At 38.6% G+C, this 24,147-nt stretch overlaps 1 protein-coding gene across 1 annotated transcript in view; it reads left to right on the forward strand.

Moving 5' to 3' along the window:
* Window positions 1–24,147, forward strand: part of FANCI (FA complementation group I) — a 77,765-nt gene that overhangs the window by 34,463 nt on the left and 19,155 nt on the right. Inside the window, exons 14-23 of the mRNA XM_008687773.2 lie at window positions 620–707; window positions 9,500–9,630; window positions 10,327–10,397; window positions 11,606–11,720; window positions 12,828–12,950; window positions 14,659–14,727; window positions 21,096–21,197; window positions 22,146–22,313; window positions 22,516–22,637; window positions 23,824–23,985. Of these exons, the coding sequence (XP_008685995.2) occupies window positions 620–707; window positions 9,500–9,630; window positions 10,327–10,397; window positions 11,606–11,720; window positions 12,828–12,950; window positions 14,659–14,727; window positions 21,096–21,197; window positions 22,146–22,313; window positions 22,516–22,637; window positions 23,824–23,985 (1,151 nt within the window). The remainder of the gene's footprint in view (window positions 1–619; window positions 708–9,499; window positions 9,631–10,326; window positions 10,398–11,605; window positions 11,721–12,827; window positions 12,951–14,658; window positions 14,728–21,095; window positions 21,198–22,145; window positions 22,314–22,515; window positions 22,638–23,823; window positions 23,986–24,147) is intronic.

Raw genomic sequence — 24,147 nt, forward strand, 5'->3', positions numbered from 1 at the left:
CACAGATGTTGTCTTGGTCAAGGCATCTGTAAAGCATGTAATTTACTACTACTGATCTAGTGTTAGTCTGAGGTCTGAAAGAAATTAGTCTGTACCTTAAAATAATCAAGTTGAGGTAAGAATTTTAATGAAAATTCTAGTGAAAATTCAAAACAAGTCTTTTTTTTTTTTTTTAAGGTGACTACTGTGCTTCCAGAAACTGGAGAAGGGTTTGGTGAAGGTTTTTGGGATTTCCAGAAATTTTCATAGGCATTTAAATTTTAAGATGAAAGTCATGCATAGCATAATGTCAGAAATAAGGGTTTGGCATGTAATGGATACCTAAGTAGAATTATTCCTGTTTGGTGCTGAATCTAACACATCAGTACTTTCATATGAGCTCTCTTTTAGGCTAATGAGCATGGTAGTTTGCCCTGCTGATGAATCTTCTGAGCACAGAATAAGGATAGAATTGAGTGACTGTATCATTCTAGATGATTCGCAGTGTATTTGTCTTTGAAATAAACGGTCAAGTTGTATCCATATCCAAACTGTTCCTCATTCTGCCTGACCTAAATTGATGCAGTTGTAAGCTGAAGGTCACCATGGGATATGTTATTGACTGTTCTGTTCTTTTTAGATCCATGAGATGATCAGACAAGAAATTCTGGAGCAAGTACTCAACAGGGTTGTTACCAGAGCATCCTCTCCCATCAGTCATTTCTTAGGTCAGTTCTTAGAACTGTGGAAGAGTGAAAAGGTGTGAAAGTTCTAAGGAATATCTTTGTGTAAATATCATTCTGTTTTGGTCCTGCAATTTTTTTTTTTTTTTTAAATAGGCTCCATGCCCAGTGTGGAACCCAATGCAGGGCTTGAACTCACAATGCTGAGATCAAGACCTGAGTTGAGATCAAGAGTCAGACTCTTATCCAACTGAGCCATGCAGGCACCGTGGTCCTGGAAAAAAATTTTTAATGATGCAGTATTTTAATGCAGTATCTTTGATTATGATGCCCATGAGACATAAGTCCATTTACATTGTGGTCGTCAAGAAGGAAAGGAGTATATAACTAATGAGTAAAACTTGTATCTTTCATCAGCTCTCTCTCTTCTGTTTTTACTATTTCTCTAGTGAGTGTCGTCCTTATGCTGCAACTCATTGACCTCCTATCTCCTTAACCCTTGACGTTTGGCTTCAGTACTCTTTGTATTTTAATACATATCTTCTTTTTTTTTTTTTTTTTTAAGATTTTATTTATTTATTTGACAGAGGGACAGCCAGCGAGAGAGGGAACACAAGCTAGGGGAGTGGGAGAGGAAGAAGCAGGCTCCCAGCAGAGGAGCCTGATATGGGGCTCGATCCCAGAACGCCGGGATCACGCCCTGGGCCGAAGGCAGACACTTAACAACTGAGCCACCCAGGCACCTCTTTAATACATATCTTCTAATGCCGAATCCACTGGTCTTTTCTTAGCCACCAACTTTCCTAATTTCTCTATCATTCAACACCGTTTATAACTCCCCCCTGAAACTTTCTTAGATAGGTTCTCTGGTAACTAACAGTTTGCTTCTTCTTTTTTTTTTTTTTTTTTTTTTAAGATTTTATTTATTTATTTGACAGAGATAGAGACAGCTAGCGAGAGAGGGAACACAAGCAGGGGGAGTGGGAGAGGAAGAAGCAGGCTCCTAGCGGAGGAGCCTGATGTGGGGCTCGATCCCAGAACGCCGGGATCACGCCGTGAGCCGAAGACAGGCACTTAACCGCTGTGCCACCCAGGCGCCCCTAACAGTTTGCTTCTTACCCTGTGTGTGATCAGTTCTTCTCTTCTTCCTTTAGTGGTTCCTTTTCTTCTACCCTTCAGCATGAAGATTCTGAAAAGTTCAGTACTTGACACTTTATTCTACTTTTTTCCCCTTCTTTACAGCTTTATTGAAGTACAGTAATCTCTACATATTTAAAGTCTAACGGTTTGATGACTTGACATGCGTACAGCTGTGAAACCATCTGCACGATGAAGGTGACATATCACCTGCAGAGGTTTCCTGGTGCCTCTTCATAATTCTTTCCTCCAACCCACTCTTCCTCCCCACCTCCTGTCTCCAGTCGAGTCTGCTTTCTGTCTGTAAATTAAATGCCATTTTTTGAATTTTATGTAAATGGAATCCCGTATGCACTCCTGTTTTTGTCTGGCTTCTTTCACTCAGCATAATTCTTGTGAGATTTTTCCATGGTTGTTGCATGGATCAGTAGTTGGTCACTTTTTATTATTAGCAGTACTACCTGGTGAGAATATAACCTCAATTTGTTTATTCATTCGCCTGTGGACAGGTTATGTAGGTTGTTGCTGGTTTGGGACTATTATGAATAAAGCTGCTATGAACATTCACGTATAAGTCTTTCTGAGGAAATATGCTTTCATTTCTCTTGGGAAAATACCTGGTAGTGGAATGGGAGCATCATATGGGAGATCTATGTCTAATGGTTTAAGAAACTGCCAGACTGTTTTCCAAAGTGGTTGTACCACTTTACATTTCTACCAGCAGTGTTGCTAGTCACTTCACATCGTGACCAATACTTGGTATGGTTAGTCATTTTAATTTTAGTCATTCTGATAGGTGCATGATAGTATCTCATCATGGTTTTCACATGTCTGTTCAGATCTTTTGGTCCACTTTTTAAAATTGAGTTGTTTGCCCCCTTATTACTGAGTTGTGAAAGTTCTTTATATGTTCTGAATACAAGTCCTTTGTCAGATGTGTGTTTTGCAAATACTTTTCTGGTTTGTGGTTTGACTGAATGTTTGTAACAGTGTCATTTGAAGAGCAAGTATTTTTAATTTATCAGTTATCAATTTATCGGTTTCTTTTTATAGTTTCTGCTTTTCGTGTCATGTATTAATCCTTGCCTAAACCCAAGATCACTGAGATTCGCTGAGATTTTTTCCTATATTTTCTACTAGAAACTTTATAGTTATAGCTCTTATACTTAGCTTTATGATCCATTTTTGTTAAATTTTATATATGGTGTAGAGTAACTGTCCCCCCCACCCTTTGGCTATTCAGTTGCTCCAGCACAACTTTTTAAAAAGGTTATCTTGGCATTACCATGGAATCTTGGAATTATATGGCATCCTTGCTGAAATCAACCAACCATATGTATGTGGGTCTATTTTAGGAATCTTCTGTTCCAGGGATCTGTTATTGTCTTGATTAATATACCTTTGTAATAAGTCTTAAAATCAAATAGTGTAAATCTTTCAGCTTTGTTCTTTTTCAAAATAGTTTTGGCTAATCTAGGTGCTTTGCATTTCAAAGTAAGTTGTAGAATTAACTTGTCAATTTTTATAATAGACCTGCTCAGGTTTGATTGAGCTTGCCTTGATTCGATGGGTCAGTTTGGGAGACAATTGGCATCTTAACAATACTGAGTCTTCTAACCCATCCATGAACATAATAGATCTCTCCATCTATATAGGTCTTCTGTAATTTCTTTTAGCGATGTTTGTAGACTTCAGTATGAATCTTGCATATCTTTTGTCAGCTTTATCCCTAAGTATTTCATTTTTTTGATGCTATTGTACGTGATATTTTTTAAATTTCAATTTCTAATTGTTAACTGTCAGCATGTAAAAATGGTTGCTTTTTTATGCTGATCTTATATTCTGCAACATTGCTAAACCCACTTTATTAGTTATAATTAATTTTTGGCAGTTCTGTAGGATTTTCTACATAGAAATCATGTTACCTGCAAATCAAAACATTCCTAATATCAGTAATTTGCATCTTCTTTTCTTTATCAGTTTGGCTTAGAGACTTGTCAGTTTTACTGATCTTTCAAAGAATGAGCTTCTGGTTTGAATTCTTTCCATTGTTTTCTATTTGCAATTTCATTGATTTCTGCTTATTTCTTCTTATTTTTTTTTAAATTTCATTTATTTACTTGAGAGAGAAAAAAAAGCACAAGCAGGGGAAGGAGCAGAGGGAGAGTGAGGGGAAAGAATCTCAAGCAGACTCTGTGCTGAGCTTGGAGCCTGACACAGGGCTTGATCCCATGACCCTGAGATCATGACCTGAGCCAAAACCAAGAATTGGATACTTAACAGACTGAGCCACCCAGACACCCCTCTGCTTCTTATTTCTTACCTTTTGCTTGCTTTGGGTTTATTTTGCTCTTGTAAGTGGTTGAAAAAAATCAAAAGAAGAATATTTCATGTCACGTGAAAAATTTAGATTTCAGAGTTCATAAAGTACAGTATTATTGGAATATAGCCAAGCTTAATCATTTATGTGTTTTCTATCTTGCTCTTACATTATACCAACAGAGTTGAGTAGTTGTTATTTATACCATGTGGCCCATGAAGCCTAAAATAGTTACTATCTGGCCCTTTACAGAAAAAGTGTACCAACTTGTGGTCTGTTATATTTGCCTGGATGTTTACATTGCTTTTTCTTCCTTCCTGATGTTCCAAGTTTCGTTTTGTTTATGTGAAGGGTTTTAACTAACATTTGTTTAATAAAAACAGGGCTGTTCAGGTTATCTAAATCTTCTGGGTGAACATTGGTAGTTTGTGTCTTTCAAGGAATTTAACCATTTCATCTGGTTTATCAACTTTATTGCCATGAAGTGTAGGGAATATTCCTTTTAACGACTGTAGGTTCTGTACCGATGTCCCCTTTCTCATTCCTGACAGCCGTGAGGTGCATCTTCTTTTTCCTTATAGCTGAAGGCAAAAGATTATCAATTTTATTCATCTTAAAAACCCAGCTTTTGATTTCACTGAATTTCTCTATGTTTTTGTTTTTAGTTTTGTTTATTTCTGCTCTTTTTTGTTTCCTTTCTACTGCTCACTTTGGGTTTAATCTGTGCTTTTTTTGGTCAGAAGCTTAGGTAATAAATTTGAGACTTTTTTTTTTCTAATACAAGCATTAAACTGTAAATTTCCATCAAAAATTGCCTTAGCTACATCCCATAAATTTTGTTATTAATTTTCATTCGGGTCCAAATACTTTTTAATTTCCCTTGTGATTTGTTCTTTAACCTGTGTGTTTGGAAGTATGTTGTTTAGCTTTTGAATATTTGGAGATTTTCCAGGTATTTTTCTGTTGTTGATTTCTAATTTGTGGTTATAAAACATACAGTCTATATGACATGACTTTTTTTTAGTTTACTTATTTATTTAGGTAATCTCTATCCCCGGCGTGGAGTCCAAACTCAAAACCCCAAGATCAAGAGTCAGATGCTCTTGTGATGGAGTCAGCCAGGCACCCCTATGACATGAATTTTTAAAAATTTATTGAGACTTGTTTCATTCTCAGAATATGGTCCATTTTAAAAAATGTTCTATGTGCTTTTGCAAAGAATATGTATTCTGCTGTTATTAGGTACAGTTTTCCATAACTCAGGTGATTGAAATCTTTTGTATCCTTACAGATTTTCTGTCTACTTCTGTTAACTATTAAGAGAGGAGTGTTGAGATCTCTGACTTTGTAATTATAGATGTGTCTGCTTCTTTTAGTTCTATCAGTTCTTGCTTTGTGTATCTTAAAACTTTGCTAATAGGGACATACTCATTTAAGATTGTTATGTCCTCTTGGTTAATTGACCTGTTAATCATTATGAAATGATCTTTTTTGTTCCTGGGAATATCATTTGTTCTGATGTCTACTTTGATATTAATATAACTTCTCCAGTTTTGTTTCTCTCTCTCTCTTTCTCTTTCTTTCTTTCTTTCTTTCTTTACATTTATTTATTTTAGAGAGAGCATTGATTTGGGGGGGCAGGTAGAGAGACTCTTAAGCAGACTCTGCACTGAGTGTGGAGCCCGATGCGGGGCTCCATCTCACAACCCTGAGATCATGACCTGACCTGAAATCAAGAGTCAGATGCTTAACCCACTGTACCCCCAGGTGCCCCTCTCCAGTTTTCATCTTTTTAGTTTTAACTTATTTATATCTTTATAGTTAACATGGGTTTCTTGTAGACAACATACAATTGTCTTACTTTTTAAATCTTTTTTTGATAATCTTGGACTTTAAATTGGGGCATGCCATTTACATTTAATGTGATTTTTAAAATGTGATTATCATCTAGCTCTTTGTTTTCTATTTTGTCCATCTGTACTTGGTTCCTTTTTGTCTCCTTTTCTGCCGCCTTTTGGGTTGAATTTTTTTTTAATTCCATTTTATCTTGCTAATTTGATGACTTCTAGCTCTGTTTTATTTTCTTTCAGGTTGCTTTAGGGTTTATGATACGTCTTTAACTTCTCAGTCTACCTTAGTGGTACACCTCAACAGCGTACGTCCATTTCTTACCTCTACTCCTGTGACTTGTGCTATTCGCATGCATTTTACTTCTCTGTTTATTGAATTATGTCTACGTTGTGGTTATGTTTGCTTTAAACAGTCAATTGTCTTTTAAGAATTTTTTAAAATAAGAGGGGCGCCTGGGTAGCGCAGTGGTTAAGCATCTGCCTTCGGCTCAGGGCGTGATCCCAGTGTTCTGGGATCGAGCCCCACATCAGGCTCCTCCACTAAGAGCCTGCTTCTTCCTCTCCCACTCCCCCTGCTTGTGTTCCCTCTCTCGCTGGCTGTCTGTCTCTGTCAAAAAATAAATAAAATCTTTAAAAAAAAAAAAAACTTTTTTTTTAAATAAGAAAACGTCTTTTATTTTTACCCGTGCATTTACCATTTCCCCACTGAGCAGGGAGCCTGATTTGGGCCTTGATCCCGGGACTCCGAGATCATGACCTGAGCCAAAGGCAGATGCTTAACCACCTGAGGCACCCAGGTGCCCATAGATCCAGATTTCTGTCCAGTACATTTTCTGTCTGACTGCCTTTAACTTTTGATCTATTGTTTTTGGATTCTTCTATATGTCACAAAAAGTCTTCATTTAGTGTTAAGTTTTTTAAAAGATATTTTTGCTGGGTATAGAATTCCAGATTGACAGGGTTTTTTCCTTTGGTACTCTAAAAGTTACTTTACTGTTCTTTTGGTTTTCATCATTTCTAATAAGCCAGCTTTCATTCATATCCTTGTTCCTCTCTATATAATTCTTTTCAGATTTTATCAGTGGTTTTAAGCAAATTATGATGTGCTTTAGTGTAGCTTTCTCCATGTTTCTGGTGGTTGGAGTTTGTCAGGCTTCTTGGATCTGTAGGTTTATGGTTTCCATCAATTTTGGAACATTTTGAGAATATTTCTTCAAAAACTTTTTTCTGTCTTCTCCCTCCCACCAGCACACACTCCCCCCAACCTCACCCCCGGCCCCATGACATTACATATGTAGTAGGCTGCCTTACATTGTTACATCGCTCACAGATTTTCATTTTTAGTCTTTTTTACTCTGTTTTGTTTTAGTTTATATTGGCATAACTTCTAGTTCCCAAATCTTTTCTTCTGCAGTGATCTTTTCCTCTGCTGTTGATCTCATACAGTAGACTTTTCATATTTAGACATTTGTATCTTCCTGAGTATAGAACCTTGTATATTATGAAGTGTCTGCACTGTGGTTCTTGTAATGCAAACTATTTCTTGTCCTTTGTGACCTCTGAGAATATATCTGCCTAGTCCTTGCTGGTGAGTCTTTCCTTGGCTTCTGGTAGCTTCCTCACAGTCATACACCTACCAGAGGACAGCTGACATACAGAGGGGGCTTCTTGCACATCCCATGTAGCTCTTTCCTTCCTAGTACTCTACCCTGTGAATTCTTGTCACCTTAGCTTTCCTGAATTCCCACTTCTGTCTCTTTAAGTTGGGAAAACCACTGGACTTGGAGTTTCCCCGCTCTGTGCGGCTGCCTTGAAACTCTAGGCAGGAAGATGGAGCAGTCATAAGGCTCACCCTGTGTATTTCCCTTCTCTCAGGGATCATGGTCCTGTACTACTTGTTGTCTGGTATCTGAAAATCATTGTTTAGTATAATTTGACCTTTTTTGTTATTGTTTAAAGTGGGAGGATAGGGGCTCCTGGGTGGCTCAGTCAGCTTAAGCGTCTGCCTTCAGCTTGGGTCATGATCCGAGAGTCCTGGGATCGAGCCCCACATTGGGCTCGTTGCTCAGCGGGGAGCCTGCTTTTCCCACTGCCTGCTGCTTCCCCTGTTTGTGCGTGTGTGCTCTCTCTCTCTCTCTGACAAATAAATAAAATTTTAAAAATAAAAAAATAAAGTGGGAGGATAAATTTGGTCACCATTATTCCATGATGGTGGAAAGCAGAAGTCTGTTCCTCTTCTTATACAGTCTCTTCCTTATAGATGACATGCCTATTTTCATGGCTTTGGTTGTTTTTGTGGGCTTTGACGGACATGGCTCCCAAATCTTTATGTCAAGACTGTCTTCTTTCCTGAGTTCAGTGCCTCCATTCCTGTTGGGTATTTCTATTTAGGTTTTTCTTTTTCCTTTATTTGAAATGCAATATATTTTCCTTCAGACAAAGTCCCCTTTCCATTATCTGTATTTCTATTATTTGAAGCCTGGCTCTCCAAGTTCCAGAAGCTGGAATTCCTTTTTATCTTCTCCAACATACTTGATACCTAAGTTCTCTCTTTTTTTTTTCCCTCTTACTTTTCATTTTTTCTTCATTTTTGTACCCTTCCTCCCCACCCATTGTGTAGTTCGCAGTCTTACAGCCTTGCACTTAGACCATCACCACAGCTTCCAGCTGATGCCCCTGCTTTCTTCTTCTCTTTGCAGCACCTCAACCTGCATATGCCACCAGATGAGTATTCTTAAAATGCCTGTCATTCAGGAGTCACCAGTACCTCCTTTAATAAATGATCAGCTCTTTATCCTGCCCTTAAAAGCCTTGACAGTTTGATTCGTCCTGCCTTTTCAACATTCACTTCACTTATTTATTTTTCTGAATCTTTCACTCTGGCTTCACAGATTTCCCACCGTTTTCTGAATTTGTCCTGTACTTATCTTTACATATTTTGCCCTCTTCCAGAATCCAGCTAGAATTCTTCTCTTTATTCTCCTAAAGCACACCAACTCTTAACCTCCTCTTCCTTTGAGCTCCTCTTTAGACTCTGTCTCTAACATTTGCTAGGAAATAAAACTGTGTTTGAGATTATTAGGTATTCGGTGTTGATCTGTTATTTACCTCTTTCATTCTTTCAAAATGTATTTTTATTGACTCCTAACTAAATTTAAATTCTTGAAGGAAGAGAGACCATGTTTTATGGTTAAGACTATACCATGCTTACATATAATACAAGTACATAGATATTTATTGATTTACTTTAGCTTGGAAATATGAAGACATATGCTACTTGTCAGTATAATGGATTTCTTCCCGTCTTTTAGATTAATTTTTGTAGTCTTAATATTATCACAGAAGAAAGTTTGAAGTATTCTGGTTACACTGACTAGAAAAAGTATACAGGATCAGTAGAAATTTATTTTGCAGTATACTTGGGAAAAGAAACAAAAAACTTTTTACCATTTCTTTTCCCATATTTATTTTCCTTTTACTTGAAATATCTTTATTGTTTGAGGCAACTCACTATAGATTCTGTTTTTCAGATCTTCTTTCAGACATCATCATGTATGCACCCTTAGTTCTTCAGAGTTGTTCTTCTAAAATCACAGAAACTTTTGAGTATCTATCCTTTCTGCCCCTTCAGACTGTACAAGGGCTGCTGAAAGCAGTGCAGGTAAGTCTTCTGACTCCTAAGGAACTTGACAAGACTAAGGTTGAACTACCTAATGGAAGTCTGATGTGATTCTTCATAGATATAAATGTCTGAGAAATTGTATATCCCTTGATTCTAAAGCATTGAACTTTGTATTAAAAGGGCAGGAGCATTGGGCTAGACTCCATTTCCAAGTTTACCCCTTCTTCCTGTCACGATTCTCTGTCCTTTGACTCATTTTCAAGTTAATAAAGTGATTGAAAAGCCCTTAGAAAATTGAGGACCATAGGTTTAAAGGCATTCACAATTAGTTTAAATTAATATTTCAAAGTATGCTATTGGCCTTATTACTAAGTATAATAAATATTGAAACATTATTTATTTATTTATTTATTTATTTTTAAAGATTTTTTTTATTTATTTGACAGAGATAGAGACAGCCAGCGAGAGAGGGAGCACAAGCAGGGGGAGTGGGAGAGGAAGAAGCAGGCTCATAGCGGAGGAGCCTGATGTGGGACTCGATCCCAGAACGCCGGGATCACGCCCTGAGCTGAAGGCAGACACTTAACCGCTGTGCCACCCAGGCGCCCCCTGAAACATGTATTTAAAACAGAACTAAATTTCCTTATGTAAGCCAAGTTGTAACAGTGTTGGGTAGAAATGAGCTAAGGCTAATAAGCTTGGGGTGTTTTTTTTTTTAACCACTTTGTCTTTCAGCCCCTTCTCAAAGTCAGCATGTCAGTGAGAGACTCCTTGATACTTGTCCTTCGGAAAGCCATGTTTGCCAGGTATGGAGCATCCCGCAAGACCCTAGCAAGTAATGCCTTCTGGTGTTACCCACCATCCTCTCTGCTGTCTCCTCGAACAGCCTGTTCACAGTGGTCATGCAGATGTCTGACCCGGCAGGACAGCTTCCATCTAGCAAGACCTTGTGCTGAGTGTAGGCTTCCTTCTCTCATTCAGTTTTCAGAGTAACCATATAAAGTCAGAATTATTAGTTTCTACTATATAGATTAGGAAACTCTGGCTTAGAGAAGATAAATGACTTTCCCACAGTCAAGCAGAGGTTGGTGGGGCTAGAATTTGAGCTTTGATCTCAGGTACTCTGCTAACACCCCTGGAATAATCTTGGGACAAGGTTCGGTGCCAGTTGGCAACAGTTCTGAAGAGGAAAACACCTTAATTAAAATACTCAGGAAACTTACTCTAGTGAACTTCGGAATTGTGGTCTAGTGACCATAGACCACATAAATGGTTCAGTGGTCTGAGGTTTTTTTGGCTTAGCCAATGCCTCCTGACCTCTCTTCCTTTATTTCTTAGTGTATAAGCTAGAGATGATGATACCGCCTCCTAAAAAGTATTATGAGACCAGTAATGGGTAGAAAGCACTTGGTACTTTAAATATGAGATGCTCGATATCACGTTGGCTATTGTATAGTGCTTTCGTGGATATCCAGGGAACAACTAGTAATTATCCCTCTTCTAGAATTGACAGTTTTTTGTTATTCCTTACCCAGAGGCATGTCTGCTAGGCCAAGGTTTGTATGTTGTAGCATTTCCATGAATTAGAGCCTCAGTGAGAGGAGTGTATCATTTTTCTGGATGGAGGGCTTACAAGGCACCAAGCACTACACTCCTCTGTGAAGAAGGGAAGTAGTCCTTCAGACACAGAAAATCAACAATTCCCTTTGCTATTTTGTACTTATATTTGAGTTGTTGGCCCATTGGACAGCTTCTCAGTACTCCTCATTCCTCGCATAGAAGAAAGTGTAGATAGTGTTATGAGGTTGAGTAGATAGTGAAAAGTCAGCGGATTCCTCTATCACTAACTGCCAGGAACAGCTGATGCCTTGAGTATATAAATTCATTTTATTTTGCTCTGTGTTTCATGGTTTATTCCTTCGCTGTACAGAACTAACTGGATTTTTCTGACTCAGAAGCCTGTTGTATACTTAGTACTGTTTATTAACTACTTTTCTGTCTGTTCCTGAGCTAGCCAGCTTGATGCCCGAAAGTCTGCGGTTGCTGGCTTCTTGCTGCTCCTGAAGAACTTTAAGGTTCTGGGCAGCTTGTCGTCCTCTCAGTGCAGTCAGTCCATCGGCATTAGCCAGGTAAGCGTTGTGCGCACGGCACCGCGGTTTGCGGATTGTGCGCACGGCACCGTGGTGTGCATCGGAGCAGGAATTGATGACGTGCAAGCTGTGCTTTTTCCCTCCTGCTCGCGTGGTACAAATGATCCTGTAACTGAGAGTCTGAGTCTAGATGCTATTATTCTCCCCGTTTTTAATAGTTTATTTACTGTGCACATGAACTTCTTTTAAACCTGATAATCTGAAAAAAAAAAAACAAACAACTTTTTACAATTTTTTGGTAATCTGGACTTTGGAGCAATAAAATTGTTTTTATAACTTGTGTATTATATGACTTGTAAATAACAAATTAATGTGACAGTTTTATCAAGAATCCTTTATTGCTCTAGTGTAACTCTACAAAACTTCTGTTGATAACATATGGCACAGATTAAATATTAGGAGCACAGGGTATCAGTGTACTGTTATCAGCATCCCCATCTTAAGGATGAGAAGACTAAGGCCCAGGAAGGTTAAATAACTTGTCCAGGGTGATAGAAGCAGCAACGGGCAGAGCGGGGATTCTACTGCTCAGGCCTGTAGTGAGGATTAGGAGTCTTGGTCTACAGCTGCTGGATTTATTATATAAATCAAACAAGGGCTGTTATTATTCTTTGTCTTCTCCATTTCTAAACTAAAAATTACCCACCTCTAAACCTCTCAGGATTTTGTGGAAGCAAAAAGAGCTAGATTCTGCTAGCTACTGAAGACATTTAAAGGAAGCATTTTAGGCCTTTTAAGTAAAACCAAGTATATTATGACTCCTGGATTCTAGAGGTGTGAAATAATCTGTGTGCCTTCCTAAGCAGCTGACTCTGTCAAGGAAGACCTTAAGGGATGGACAAGAGCTAATGTTAAAATGCTTGAAAATTCTTTTTTTTTTTTTTTTTTTTTTTTAATTCTTATTCTAAACCAGAATAAGAGTGGCACTTACAGTAGCCTTGTGATGATTGTAATGTCGGCCCCAGTCCTGGGTTGTGCCTTGTGAGGAAAGCTAAGTCTAAGTTTCTGACCAAGAACATAGGCTCATTTTATGTCCTTTATGAAAATTAATTTGGTAAAATAAGAACCGGCCTCTCCTCCTTTCAGGTCCATGTGGATGTTCACAGCCGTTACAATTCTGTTGCCAATGAAACTTTCTGCCTTGAGATCATGGATAGTTTGAGGAGATGCTTAGGCCAGCAGGCTGATGTTCGACTCATGCTTTATGAGGTAAATCAGAATGGAAGGAATGTAGCAACCCCCAACTAATAATCCTCTTTATTTTAATAAATTTTTTTCTGATTATAAAAGTATAGTTCACTCTTATTTGATGCAGTTAGGATTGGTAGTTTGTGATGGTTAGCCAAAATTCCAGACACCCGGAAGAAAACAAGATACTAAGCATAAACCACATTGTACAGTTTACACACCGTAAACCTATCATTTAGGGAAGGCTCTGTGTCGGTGTAGGAGACTGTTTCCTAGCCGGATTCCCAGCCGCCCACCAAGGGCCAGTCTTGCAAGAAGGCTTTACTAAGGATAACAGTCGCAGACCTACTATGTCGACTCTTTTCTGGAGTCATCGATGTGCAAAAAAGAATCTCTGCCCTTATCTAGCTCCAAATTTTACAAATTAACTTGATATGGATCATAGACTGATCTGTTAGGATATTGGTGTTCATTTATTCATCGGTTTGTAAAAACTCTGTATGTTGCTATTAACACTTTTGGTCATATTTGTTGCAAGTGTATGCCAGGTTGCCATTTGCTTGGTGGTGGTGGTGGTGGTGGTGGTGGTGGTGGTGGTGGTGGTGGTGATACTTCTATACCTACAAAAATACTAATTTTTGGTTGTTTAAAAATCTATTGATCATTTCCTTTAAGATATGTTATTTTTATGTGTGAAGAGTCCATAGCCTTCCAATGTATATTCACTAATATGTTCTTCTAGTTTTTTATGATTTTGTTTTTTATGTTTAGCTGCTTAATCCATCTGAAGTTTGCCTTGCTATAATATGTAAAGAGTTAACTTCTCTCCAGGTTAACCAGTTGCCCAGACATTATTGCCTTCTTCATGTGTACTAAGTCTGTTTCTGTTTGTATACTATTCCTTGATTACATCTCTAGATTTTTGTGCCAAGACCACAAGTGTCTTTTATCATTATACATTTATAAAAAATTAGGGCAAAATTTCCTTTGTGTCTTTTCTTTAAAAAAATGTTTTAGGGGGTCAACTCTCATTTGCTTTTTCTCAAAGATGAACTGTACAATCTCTTTTCCTGGTTCCAAAATGAAAGTTCTCCCCAGGATTTTAATTTAAATAGTTTTTTTGCCAGGGGGGCAGAGAGAGAGGGAAAGAGAGAATCTTAAGCAGACTCTATGCCCAGCACAGAGCCCAATGCAGGGCTCAATCTCAGGACGCTGAGATCATGACCTGAGCCGAAGTCAAGAGTCGAATGGTTAACCGACTGAGTCACCCAGGCGCCCTTTAATTTAAGTAGTTTTAAACTATGACTGGGAAATTAGGGATAGGAAGAGATACCACAGTCCTTTAAATTAGGGTGCTTAGGGCCAGGAGACACTTTTGAAGCACTGGAAACTAAGTGGACATGATGTCCTAGAAGAGAAGACTTAAGGATGAGAGAAAAGAATGATGCTTGGAACATTCTTGACTGTAAAGGAGCAAAGTACTCCAAAGCCAGAAGTGACCTGTTGTTTAAAAATTGTAACGGTTATGGTCAGTTTATTAATCCAGTTCTCCGTGATCAGAGATCTCTTTTTACCTCTTTTTAGGCAAATAATCTAAACTTCCTGAATTGTTTCTCCTTCTGCAAATAATGGTCTCAATCTTTTTCAAAGAAAGAGTATTGTTTTAAAGTTATGATTGTTCAGATCACTAGTATATCTGTTAAAGAGCTTACTATTTTTTTCCTCTTAGGGTTTCTATGATGTCCTTCGAAGGAACTCTCAGCTGGCTAATTCAGTCATGCAGACTCTACTTTCCCAGGTAATACATATTTTTTATTTTATGGATATACAGAACAGATAACAAGGCATGGAGAGATGATTGACATTTTCCAGACTTTTCAAAATATAAAATAATTCCCAAATAATACCCTGGTTGGTACATCGTAAACATGCCTGGATATGTGATGCTGTCCTGATGTTTTTAAATACCACCTATCTGTCCGCCTTCTTGCCATCATCAGAACGGTTATCCTCCCAGCTAGTGGTGTGCACCCTAAGTCAGAAGGACATATTAGGGGCACCCGAGTGGCTCAGTTGGTTAAGTGTCTGCCTTCAGCGCAGATCATGATCCCAGAGTCTGGGATCACGCCTTACGTCAGGCTCCCTGCTCAGTGGAGAGCCTGCTTCTCTCTCTGCCTGCTGCTCCCCCTGCTTGTGCTCTCTCTGTCTCTCACACATGCTTGCTTTGTCTCAAATAAATAAATAAAATCTTTAAAAAAAAAGAAGGGGGCATGTTAAAGAACCATTTGTATAAGGGTTATCAACAGCCGTGTCTGTTTTATTTCTAAAAGAAAAAAGAAATCTGAAGCAAATATAGCAAAATATGGACATGTTAAATCTGGGTTACAGATCCATGGGTGTCTACAGGTTATTTTCTGTACTTTACAGTTTAAAAAAAGATTTTTAAATTAAGAAATATTTCATAGGATGATCACAATGAGAAAAATTCAGCTGGAGAATATTTTTCATAAATAAGATCTTTTACCCTGAACATTTATTCATTAAGCATTATTTGAATCTTTTTAACTGCTTTATTGAGAAATAATTTACATATCATACAATTCACCCATTTAAAGTGTACAACTCATTGGTTTTTAGTGTATTCATAGAATTGTGCAAACCATCACCACAACCAATTTTAGAACATTTCATCACCTCAGAAAGAAGCCTCATACACTTTAGCTACCACCCCCTAATTTTCTCATCCTTCTCCCACCCACCTAGCCCTAAGCAACACTAATCTGTGTGTTGTGGACATTTCATATACATGGAATCATACAATATGTGGTTTTTTGTGACTGATGTCTTCGACTTAATGTTTTCACAGTTTATCCGTGTTGTAGCATCTATCAGTACTTCATTCCCTTTTATGGCTAAATGGTATTTGAATCTTTTTATATATCGAGAGTTTGTTGGTTCGTAACCCTTACAGAGCTTCCCGGGTATAAGCTGAAGCTGGCCCTTATACTCAGCAAGGAGAGACCAGCACAAGAGGCAGGCCACTCCAGGTTGGTAGGTAGCAGTTTTAAGAAGCAAAAGGAACTTACATGTGAAGCTTGTCTTGGGCAGCAGCAAGACCAGTGCATCCCCACAGTCACCTGCCACATCATAAAAGGTTAAACAGAGCCCTTAACTGGGCTCAGTCACATATACTGTGTAGATGTTCTCAGCACCACATCACCATCTCAAGGCCATGTTCTGGGAGCAGAAAAGGCAAGCAAAACCCACATTTCAAGGACAGGGAAGGGGAGGGTGAGGACCTCTGATCCCCCAGGTCCAGCTCACGGGTAAACTAGTGGTCACATCTTCTTGGTAACAGAGTTCAGGATGCTGTTATGTACTGATAATAACAACAATACTGACTGTATTTTAGAGAGGGCCAAGCGTGTATGAGGCGCTATATGTGGGTGATCTCATTCGATCCTACAAAATCCTGTGAAATAAAAATTGTTATCTCCATTTTAGATTCTGAAAGGTTAAGTAATTTAATTTGTCCAAGATCACATAGATAGGAAGTGGCAGAGCTGGGATTTGAACTCATATCTTCCTGGCTCAAGAGCCCAAGCATGAAAATCCTCATATAAAAAACACTAGATAAAAAACAAGGAGAATCTTTTCAGCAAATGATGTTGTGAAAACTGGATGTTCACATTCCGAAAATGAATTTGGATTCTTATCTTACACTGTGTACAAAAATTAACCCAGTATGGATCAAAGACCGAAACATTAAGAGCTAAAATTATAAAACTCCTAAAATGGAAGGGAAAGTCTTCATGACATTGGATTTGTTAATGATTTCTTGGACATTGACCAGAGGAACAGGTAACAAAAGAAAAAAGAGATAAATTGTCTTCATCAAAATTAAAAACTTTTGTGCAAAGAACACTATTTACAGAGTGAAAAGGCAATCCACAGAGTGGAAGAAAATATTTACAAATCATATATCTCCAATAAGGGATTAATATCTAGAATATATAAAGAACTCCTACAACTCAACAGACAACAGACCAATTAAAAAATGGGCAAAGGACTTGAATAGACATTCATCCAAGATATATATAAACACAAATCGCCAATAAACACATGAAAAAATGCTCAACATCACTAATCATAAGGAAAATACAAATCACAGCCACAGTGAGATACCACTTCATACCCGTTAGAGTAGCTACTATCAAAGTGAAAAATAACGAGTGGTGGTGTGTGTATAAAGAAATTGGAACCCTTGTGCATTAATGGTGGTAAGGTAAAATGGTACACCTGCTGTGGAAGTATGTATGGCAATTCTTTAAAAAAATTAAGCAGAATTACCATTTGATCTAGCATTTCCCCTTTGGGTATATACCCAAAAGAAGTGAAAGCAGGGATCTTGCTTTTTTTTTTTTTTAAGATTTTATTTATTTATTTGACAGAGAGAGAGACAGCCAGGAAGAGAGGGAACACAAGCAGGGGGAGTGGGAGAGGAAGAAGCAGGCTCATAGCGGAGGAGCCTGATGTGGGGCTCGATCCCAGAACGCTGGGATCACGCCCTGAGCCGAAGGCAGACGCTTAACCGCTGTGCCACTCAGGCGCCCCGGAATCTTGCATTTTTAATCCAATATGACACCCTTCCTTTGGATGGGAATGCCTAGTCCATTCACATTTGATGTAATTATTGTTATAGTTGGATTTAGGTCTGCTATTTTGCTATTTCATTCCTTTATTGACTTTTTTTTTTTAAGATTTTATTTATTCGACAGAGATAGAGACCGCCAGTGAGAGAGGGAACACAAGCAGGGGGAGTGGGAGAGGAAGAAGCAGGCTCATAGCAGAAGAGCCTGATGTGGGGCTCGATCCCATAACACCGGGATCACGCCCTGAGCCGAAGGCAGACGCTTAACCGCTGTGCCACCCAGGCGCCCCCCTTTATTGACTTTTTAACTCTATGTTTTACATTTTTTAAATTTTTTAAAAAGATTTATTTACTTTATAGAGACAGTATGCATGAGAAAGCAAGTTGGGGGAGGGGAAGAGGGAGAGAATCTTCAAGTAGACTCCCTGCTGAGCACAGAGCCCAACGTGGGGCTCCACCCCACAACCCATGAGATCATGACCTGAGCCGAAACCAGGAATCAGACGCTCAACCCACTGAGCCACCTAGGCGCCCCTTTTGTTGTATTTCTAATTTTGCTCTAGAGGTTACAGTGCGTATCTTTAATTTATTATTATATATTTAGGTCAATACTAATATACTTCCAGTAAAATATAGGAACTTTGATCCACCTTCCTGCCTTTATGATATTGTCATACATGTTACATCTATGTTAAAATCCCAGCAAGACAGTGTTGTATTTTGTTTTAAACAGTTATATATATATGTCTTCTATAAAAATTAAGGGAAAAAATTGTACAGACACAATCTTTTCTACATACCAACTTTTTAATTGCCAGTGCTCTTCATTCTTGTGGATTCAGGTTTACCATCTTCAGTAACTTCCCTTCAGCCTGACGAACTTCTTTTTAGTATTTCTGTTGTGCAGGTCTGCTGGCAGTGACTTCTCTCAGTCTTCATCTGTATAGAGATACATCATTTTGCCTTCATTTTTGAAGGATAGTTTCACTGGAAATAGAACTTGTAGTTCACAGTTTTTTCTTTCGGTACTTTGTACCATTTCAGTGTCTTTTGGTTTCCATTGTTTCTCAAGGAGCTGATTCCTGAGTGAACCAATTATTGTGTCTTTGGTTTCTGTATTTTCTATGTCGTTTTTCTCTTGCTCCTTTCAAGATTTTTTTGCTTGTCAGGGTTTTAAGAGTTTGTATGTTTACATGTGATTCTTTTTGTGTTTCTATTTGAGTTCATTAAGCTTTATGGGATCTATAAGTTGATGCTTTTCACCAAATTGAAGAAATGCCCACTATCTCATCAAATATTTTTTCTGCCTCCTCACCTTTCATTCTGGGACTTCAGTTGTATATATATTGTAATGCCTGATTTTGTTTCACAGATCTTTGAGATCTGATTCATTTTTCCTCTATTTTTTACCCTTCAGATTTGATATTTTCTCATAATCCATCTTCGAGTTCACTTATTCTTTCTTCTGCATCTCAGATCTGTTGTTTTACTCTTGAATGTGTCTTAAATTTTAACAAATGCATTTTTGTGTCTATTGAAATTAACCATATGATTTTTCTTCTTTAACATGTTACTGTGGTGAATTGTATTATTTAATTTTCTAAACCAACATTGCACTCCTGAGATAAACCCAAATTGATTATGATATATTACCTTTTTTGTACATTATTGTATTCAGCTTAGTAATACTTCATTTAGAATTTTTACATATATGTTTATAAGAGAGAATGGCCTACAATTTTTGTTTCTCATACTGAACTTCTTGGTTTACTATGAGCTAAATGATTATTAACATGAGTTAAAATGATTGGGGAATGTTCCCTCTTTTTCTAGTTTGTATAAAGTTTGAAATTAGTTATTTCTCTTCTTCCTTCTCTTCCCTCGTTTGGAAGGTATGTACTATGTTTCTTTAAATTTTTGGCTTTTGGTTCTTTAGACCACACACGTGGTGTGAATCCTAGCCCAAACTATGTTTGGAGATTAGCTTATGGTTAAAAATTCCCAGGGGAGGCTTTTTTCCTTTTCTATTTAAAGTCAAGGCTCATTTAGGTACATATCGCTACCAGCTTTTTCCATATGGTAGATTTATTTTTTTAGGTTTATCCCTAAAGGATATCTCCTTTTGAGAAGTCCGGCTTTGCGTGAGGTTCTCTGATTTAGCCTTCACCCCGTGAGGGCCCTAGTCTTCGTTTTCAGGCTCATGAGCCCTACAGCTATAGCTCTAGGCCTCTAGAATTGGCAGGTGCTCCTAGAATAAACACTAGTTTCAGAGTTCATTTGCTCATGTAGTTGCTAGATTCGTGTTTTATGACATTTTCTAATATAATGAGACGTATGAGGACTTCTCTTACTTTCCCATTGTCTTAGCTATCTAAATTTTTTAATAAATTTTTTAAAATTGTTCTCTACCAGGAGGGTTTCTTAGACCCCTTTCTTGTCTCTAACCACTTTGCTAAAAATGGAGGGGTTTTTTTTTTCTCCCTCTTACCCCACTTTTGTGTGCCATTGCTTTGTTATAATTCTGCTGAGGAAGCTGCACTTGAGTTAAGATCTCAGAGGTGTAGAAATTATTGGAAGGTCCTATACTATTTTTTTTTTAAAGATTTTATTTATTTATTTATTTGACAGAGATAGAGACAGCCAGCGAGAGAGGGAACACAAGCAGGGGGAGTGGGAGAGGAAGAAGCAGGCCCATAGCATAGGAGCCTGATGTGGGGCTCGATCCCATAACGCCGGGATCACGCCCTGAGCCGAAGGCAGACACTTAACCGCTGTGCCACCCAGGCGCCCCGGAAGGTCCTATACTATTTATCAGAAGCTTTCCATTGCGCCTCAAGCCTGATCCTATGTAAAATCTGTATCCTGTTAACTATAGTGTACCTTTCAAACTGTAGTAAGTACCTCATCAACATTCACACACTTAAGAGGCATAAAAAATGGTGATGAAGGCATAGAGCAGTGCTTCGCAAGTCAGGTTAGTATGTGGACCAGTAAAATTGTGCAGACTCCAGAAGTAAAAAGGAGAAAATTAATAGCTAATGTTTCCTGAGCTCTATTATGTGCTGAGTAGTGTTGGTTTTTTTTTTTTAACACTTCACATATATTAGCACATTTAATCCTTATATAGCCTTATTTGTTTATAGTAATCATCTATCACAGATGAGGAATCAAGGCATGGATGCTATTACCAAGATTATTAATAAGTGGTGATACTGGGACTTGGACTCAGCCATTCCGACCCTGGAGCCTGTACTTAACTATCAAGCTATAGTGAAAATGCTGATTGCTTATGCACGTTTGGGAATTGTGTGAGAGAGCGTGGTGTGTTTTGGGGAGTTAGAAATATAGTAGGAGAGAATATCTCAACGTGATGCCTGAAGCAAGGGTGAAGGATGTGCATGAGGCCAGGCAACACAGATTTTGCTGCACTGTTCTGTGGACACTTGAGTTTGACCAGTGAAAGAAGTGAAGAGCACTCATGAGCCATGGTGTCTTTCTTTCGTTACCATACGTAGTTAAAACAGTTCTACGAGCCAGGACCCGACGTGGTGCCGCCGCTGAAATTAGAAGCTTGTATTTTGACCCAAGGAGATGAGATCTCTCTACAAGAACCACTGGTGAGACTTTTTATTCCTCGTATAACCATTATTTTTACTGTTAAGTAAAAACAACCCTGTTGATAGAGTCTGTCTTCAGGAAGAAGTATCTTTCTTGAAAGCACTCTTCTGGGACTCCCAATGAAATTTCACTCTTAAGTCGTCCCTCCTTTTCTGATCCACCCTCACATTGGATCTGTTGGTAAGGTCATGTCAGCACTTTACTACATCGAGGCATCCGTCCCTTCCCCCAAGGAGCATTTTGTTTCCCATTTATGGCACTTGAACTATATAATATACTAAAATATGCTTTGGAATAGGGAAGGGATGTCACCCAGTAGCAGATGAAACAGGGAACCTGCTTTATTAATCTGGGGGGGAGTATATGATTTATGCTGAGCTAGAATTGGCATTCTCGAACCTTCAAGGGGAACCTTTCTGTTCTTGTACTCCAGCCTCAGAAAGACAGGAAAAAGAGAAGATAAAAACTGAAACTTCACTACCCCAAGTAACTGAGACCTCATGACAGAGGAGGGAAGTGGTCTCTAAGTTGTCAGATCCTGCCTTCATAAATGGGCCTTCTTGTGGCAGGAGATGGAGATGCTCTGTTGGTCTCCCAAAGATGCCCTCAACATAAGCCCCTATCTTTAAAACAGCTTCTGGGACTCAGGAGTCAGAATTTAACTTTGCAGCCTCCGCGGTGTTTGCACTAGGTCAGAAGTAGCACGTGGTGATGTCGCATTCTGAGGTGTCGGGTACTTACAAAGCCAGCTTTTGGGAGAGGTCGGGGAAGAATGCCTTTGTTGGTTCAGTTAATTTTTTCCAGTTTTGCTAATTCGGATTGACTTAATTTGTGATGCTGAGGAATAACGTATTTTAGCCTTAGAGGTGAGAATGATTTGTTGATGATCAACAGCCTCGTAGGTTGTCCCCTAAACACTCACAAATGTTCACTGATTTCTCCTACAGGGTCATCTGCTGTGTTGTGTCCAGCACTGTCTGGTCTGGTATAAGAGCCGAGTGATGCCCCTACAGCAGGAGGAAGAGGAGGAGGAAGAGTTCTGCCAAGACTTAGAGGAGATGTTGGAGTCCGTTACTAGTAGAATGATTAAGAGTGAACTAGAGGACTTTGAACTGGTAATTGCTAAGTCTCAGCTGTATTGAGTGATGCAGGTTTTTAATAGCATATTAATTTTTTTTTTGTATTTTATTTTTAAGTGACCTCTACACCCAGTTTGGGGCTCGAACTCATAACCCTGAAATCAAGAGTCGCTCACTCCACTGACTAAGCCAGCCATGTACCCCAGTAGTTCATTAATTTTTATCTTGTGTCTTTTAGGATAAATCAGCAGATTTTTCTCAGAGCACTAGTGTTGGCATCAAAAACAGTATCTGTGCTTCTCTTGTGATGGGAATTTGTGAGGTTCTGATAGAATACAATTTCTCCATTAGTAATTTTAGGTAAGGTATTGCTATGACTCTCTTTGCAATTTGATGAATACTCCCATTTTATATTGTGATTTTTTATTTTTTGTGTTTTAACTCTAACAGTATGCTGGGCACTCGACAGACCACAGGCCATGACACTGTCTTTTTTTTTTTTTTTTTTTTTTTTTTTTTTTTTTTAGTACACAAACTTTGTTTGTGTATAACACCCGGTGCTCCATGCAATATGTGCCCTCCTTAATACCCATCACCGGCCTAACCCAGTCCCCCACTCCCCTCCCCTCTGAAACCCTCAGTTTGTTTCCCGGAGTCCATAGTCTCTCGTGGTTCATTCCCCCTTCTGTTTACCCCCCCTTCATTCTTCCCTTCCTTCTCCTACCGATCTCCCTGCTATTCCTTATGTTCCATAAGTGAGTGAAACCATATGATAATTGTTTTCTCTGCTTGACTTATTTCACTTAGCATAATCTCCTCCAGTTCCGTCCATGTTGCTGCAAATGTTGGGTAATCGTTCTTTCTGATGGCTGAGTTAAATTCCATTGTATATGTGGACCATATCTTCTTAATCCATTTGTCTGTTGAAGGGCATCTCGGCTCCTTCCACAGTTTAGCTATTGCATGACACTGTCTCTTAGGTGGACATCTAGCCTAAGACCAGACTGTGCTCTTTCTACCAGAGAACACCAGGCATATACCACAGGGGTAGCAGGCTTTCAGTTATTCAAAATTCCCAGACCCTGAACTCAAGAAGTTCTGATTTCAATAGAGAAATTTTGATTGGTTGGTAGTATTGGACTTTCATGCTCTGCATTGACTGGTACAAATAAGAGAAGAAAAGGGGCGCCTGGGTGGCTCAGGCGTCTGCCTTCGGCTGAGGGCGTGATCCCAGAGTCCTGGGATCGAGCCCCACATCAGGCTCCTCCGCTGGGAGCCTGCTTCTTCCTCTCCCACTCCCCCTGCTTGTGTTCCCTCTCTCGCTGGCTGTCTCTCTGTCTGTCAAATAAATAAATAAAATCTTTAAAGATAATAATAATAATAACACAGATGGATTAGAGTGATCTGGAAGTTAATGCAAATTCATTCATTTATAATATGTTTAAAATAGGACATCTAAATAAACATTGTGATGTCCTTATTATTGGGTGTGAGAGTAAGCCACAATATTCTGATGCTTGTCCTTGGTCTCTTTCCTTTTATACAGTAAGAACAAGTTTGAGGAGGTTCTGAGCTTATTTATGTGTTACAAGAAACTCTCTGACATCCTTAACGAAAAAGCTGGTAAAGGCAAAACTAAAACGGCCAACAAAATGGATAGTTTTTGGTCCATGAAATTTGTGTCTGATCTTCTCACTGCCCTTTTCAGGTAAGTTCGTAACAGAGCGCTTCAAGATACCTGTGCAGTAAAGACAGTAACAGCTACCCAGGTTCACTGGTATTATCTAGTTTGGATTCACAATCCTTAATGTATATATAATCAGTCAGGAGGTAAGTTTCTTGAAATGAAAGCTGGATCATTCTAGGTAGG

This window comes from Ursus maritimus, unplaced genomic scaffold (assembly GCF_017311325.1).
Source record: "Ursus maritimus isolate PB19 unplaced genomic scaffold, ASM1731132v1 scaffold_27, whole genome shotgun sequence".
NCBI lineage: Eukaryota > Metazoa > Chordata > Mammalia > Carnivora > Ursidae > Ursus > Ursus maritimus.